The 2,469-nt window shown below is 46.7% G+C and overlaps 1 protein-coding gene across 2 annotated transcripts in view; it reads left to right on the top strand.

The window, feature by feature from the left end:
- The window catches only part of IL10RB (interleukin 10 receptor subunit beta), a 26,429-nt gene extending 23,966 nt beyond the window's left edge, over positions 1-2,463 (top strand). The window contains exon 9 of one of the 2 annotated variants that reach the window (XR_003908516.1): positions 198-234. Coding sequence is in view for 1 of the 2 variants with exons in the window: in XM_029939039.1 (XP_029794899.1) it covers positions 1,999-2,331 (333 nt within the window). In the remaining variant the exon portion in view is untranslated. Of the gene's footprint in view, positions 1-197; positions 235-1,998 lie in introns of those variants that run through there. The other variant, XM_029939039.1, reaches the window with a different exon arrangement.
- Positions 2,464-2,469: the final 6 nt, after the last annotated feature.

Genomic DNA, 2,469 nt, shown 5'->3' with positions numbered 1-2,469 from the left:
GGCAGATATTCTAGGAAACACCTGGACATCTTTCATGGTTCAAGGAGTGCGAAAGACCCAGATGGTTAGACTAGGGTTCCTGCTTGTAACTAGCCCCGACCCCTAAGAGAGACAAATAAGCGAGGCCATGTGCATTAAATGTGCTAGATAGAGGAGTCTGGGTGGCTCAGTCGGTTGAGCGTCCGACTTTAGCTCAGGTCATGATCTCACGGTTTGTGGGTTCGAGCCCCACATCAGGCTCTGTGCAGACAGCTAGCTCACAGCCTGGAGCCTGCTTCAGATTCAGTGTCTCTTTCTCTCTCTGCCCCTCCCCAGTTCACACTCTGTCTCTCTCTATCTCTCAAAAATAAATAAATGTTTAAAAAAACTTTTTTTAATTTAAAAAATTTATAAATGTGCTAGATAGAAACATAGCACAAGTCATGTGTATTTGAAATTGACTAGTAGCCACGTTGTTGTTTTTTTTTTTAAGTAAAAAAGGGCAGGTGAAATTAACATTCACGATATATTTATGTAACCCAGTATTTACAAGCTATCATTTCAACATATAATGGATATTCTCTTTAATTTTGGAAATATTCACATTCTTTTCTCATACAGAGTCTTTGAAATATGGCCTTCTCACCGCACATGTTGATTTGACTAGCCACATTTCAGGTGGTCAGAAGCCACATGTGACTCGTGGCTGCCAGGCAGCACAGCGCTGAGGGCTGAAACTATGGGCACATCGGGTACTGGCAGGCACCAAAGAGAGCCCCTAACTCAGCCTGGAGACAGGAGATTCTGTTCATTATTTGAAGATACATTCATCCTGTGCCTGCAACATCCTTCATCCTAGGGAAGATGACACTCAGGCTGTGTTGGTGCCACAGCATGTGATTGGTCTAAAAATCTCCCTCCCAGGTTTTTTTTTTTTTTTTTAGTGTTTTTTATTTATTTTTGAGATACAATGGGAGCAGGGGAGGGTCAGAGAGAGAGACACACACAGAATCCGAAGCAGGCTCCAGGCTCTGAGCTGTCAGCACAGAGCCTGATGCGGGGCTCAAACCCATGAACCGTGAGATCGTGACCTGAACCAAAGTTGGACGCTTAACTGACTGAGTCACCCATGCGCCCCTCCCTCCCAGTTTAAAAGAGGAACCATGAGGGCACCTGGGTGGCTCAGTCAGTTAAGTGGCCAACTCTTGGTTTTTGGCTCAGGTCACAATCTCACTGTCTGTGAGATCAAGCCCTGTGTCAGGTTCTGCTCTGACAGTGCAGAGCCTTCTTGGGATTCTCTCTCTCTCCCTTTCTCCCTCACCCTCCCCAGCTCAGTTTGCCATCTTGACCATTTCTAAGTGCACAGTTCAGTGGCATTAAGTACATTCACGCTGGGCCACATTGTTGGGCAGCCAGCACCACCGTCCATCACCAGAACTTTTTCATGATCCCAAACAGGATTTCTACCCCCATTAACAAGAACTCCCAGCCCCCCTCCCCAGCCTCTGGCATGCCCGTCCTGCTTTCTGTCCATGACTTTGACTACTCTGGAGACCTCACATAAGCGGAACCACACCACATTTGTTCTTTTGCACCTGGCTTCTTCCACCGAGCATAATGTCCTCCAGGTTCATCCACGTAGCCTGTGTCAGAACTTCATTCCTTTTTAAGGCTGAATAATTTTCCAGTGTAGGGACAGACCGCCTCTTATCCATTCCCCTGTTGATGGGTTGCTTCTACCCCGGGCTCTCGTGAATAATACTGCTGTGAACATGGGTCTACAGATACTTCTTTGAGACCCTGCTTTCAGTTCTTCTGGGTATGTATTCAGAAGTGAAATTGCTGCATCATATAGTAATTCTGTTTTTAAGTTTTTTGAGGAACTCTCACTCTGTGATTTTCACATCCTTGAAATGCGCATTCTCTGGCCAGGAGTTCTGTATAAAATCTGGGTAAGCCCAGAAATGGAAATGGGAAAATCTGATCATTAACTAGCTTTCTTTTCCCCCCTACCTGCAGTTTTTGGGACATCCTCATCACAACACGCTTCTGTTTTTCTCCTTCCCGCCCTCTGATGAGAATGAAGTCTTTGACAAACTGAGTGTCATTACACAAGTCTCCGAAAGCAACACGCAGAGTCCTGGCGATGACTGCACCCTGGGGACCCTGTCTGGGCACGGACCCTCCGGGCTGGCCCCCAAGGAGGCAGTGCACCCGGCTGAGTACGGCACCCCCCTGGTCCTCTCGCCGGCGTCTGAGGGTAAGCGGAGCAGGAAACCACCTGGGCAAACCCCAAATCTGGATCTCGAAGATTCCAAGACCGCATATAACAGCCAAAGACCTACATTTTAAAGACTCATTTGGCAAAAAAATAACTCCACGTTGGGAATTTGTTGCTTTATCCAGGCCTCAATGACTCTAGAAAAGAAAAAATGTTGACCACTGGGTGTATAATTTCCAGCCTCGTATGCTCACTCATATGAGGAATAC

This window comes from Suricata suricatta, chromosome 5 (genome assembly GCF_006229205.1).
Source record: "Suricata suricatta isolate VVHF042 chromosome 5, meerkat_22Aug2017_6uvM2_HiC, whole genome shotgun sequence".
Taxonomy (NCBI): Eukaryota; Metazoa; Chordata; class Mammalia; order Carnivora; family Herpestidae; genus Suricata; species Suricata suricatta.
This window is presented reverse-complemented; position numbering and strand designations above follow the sequence as displayed.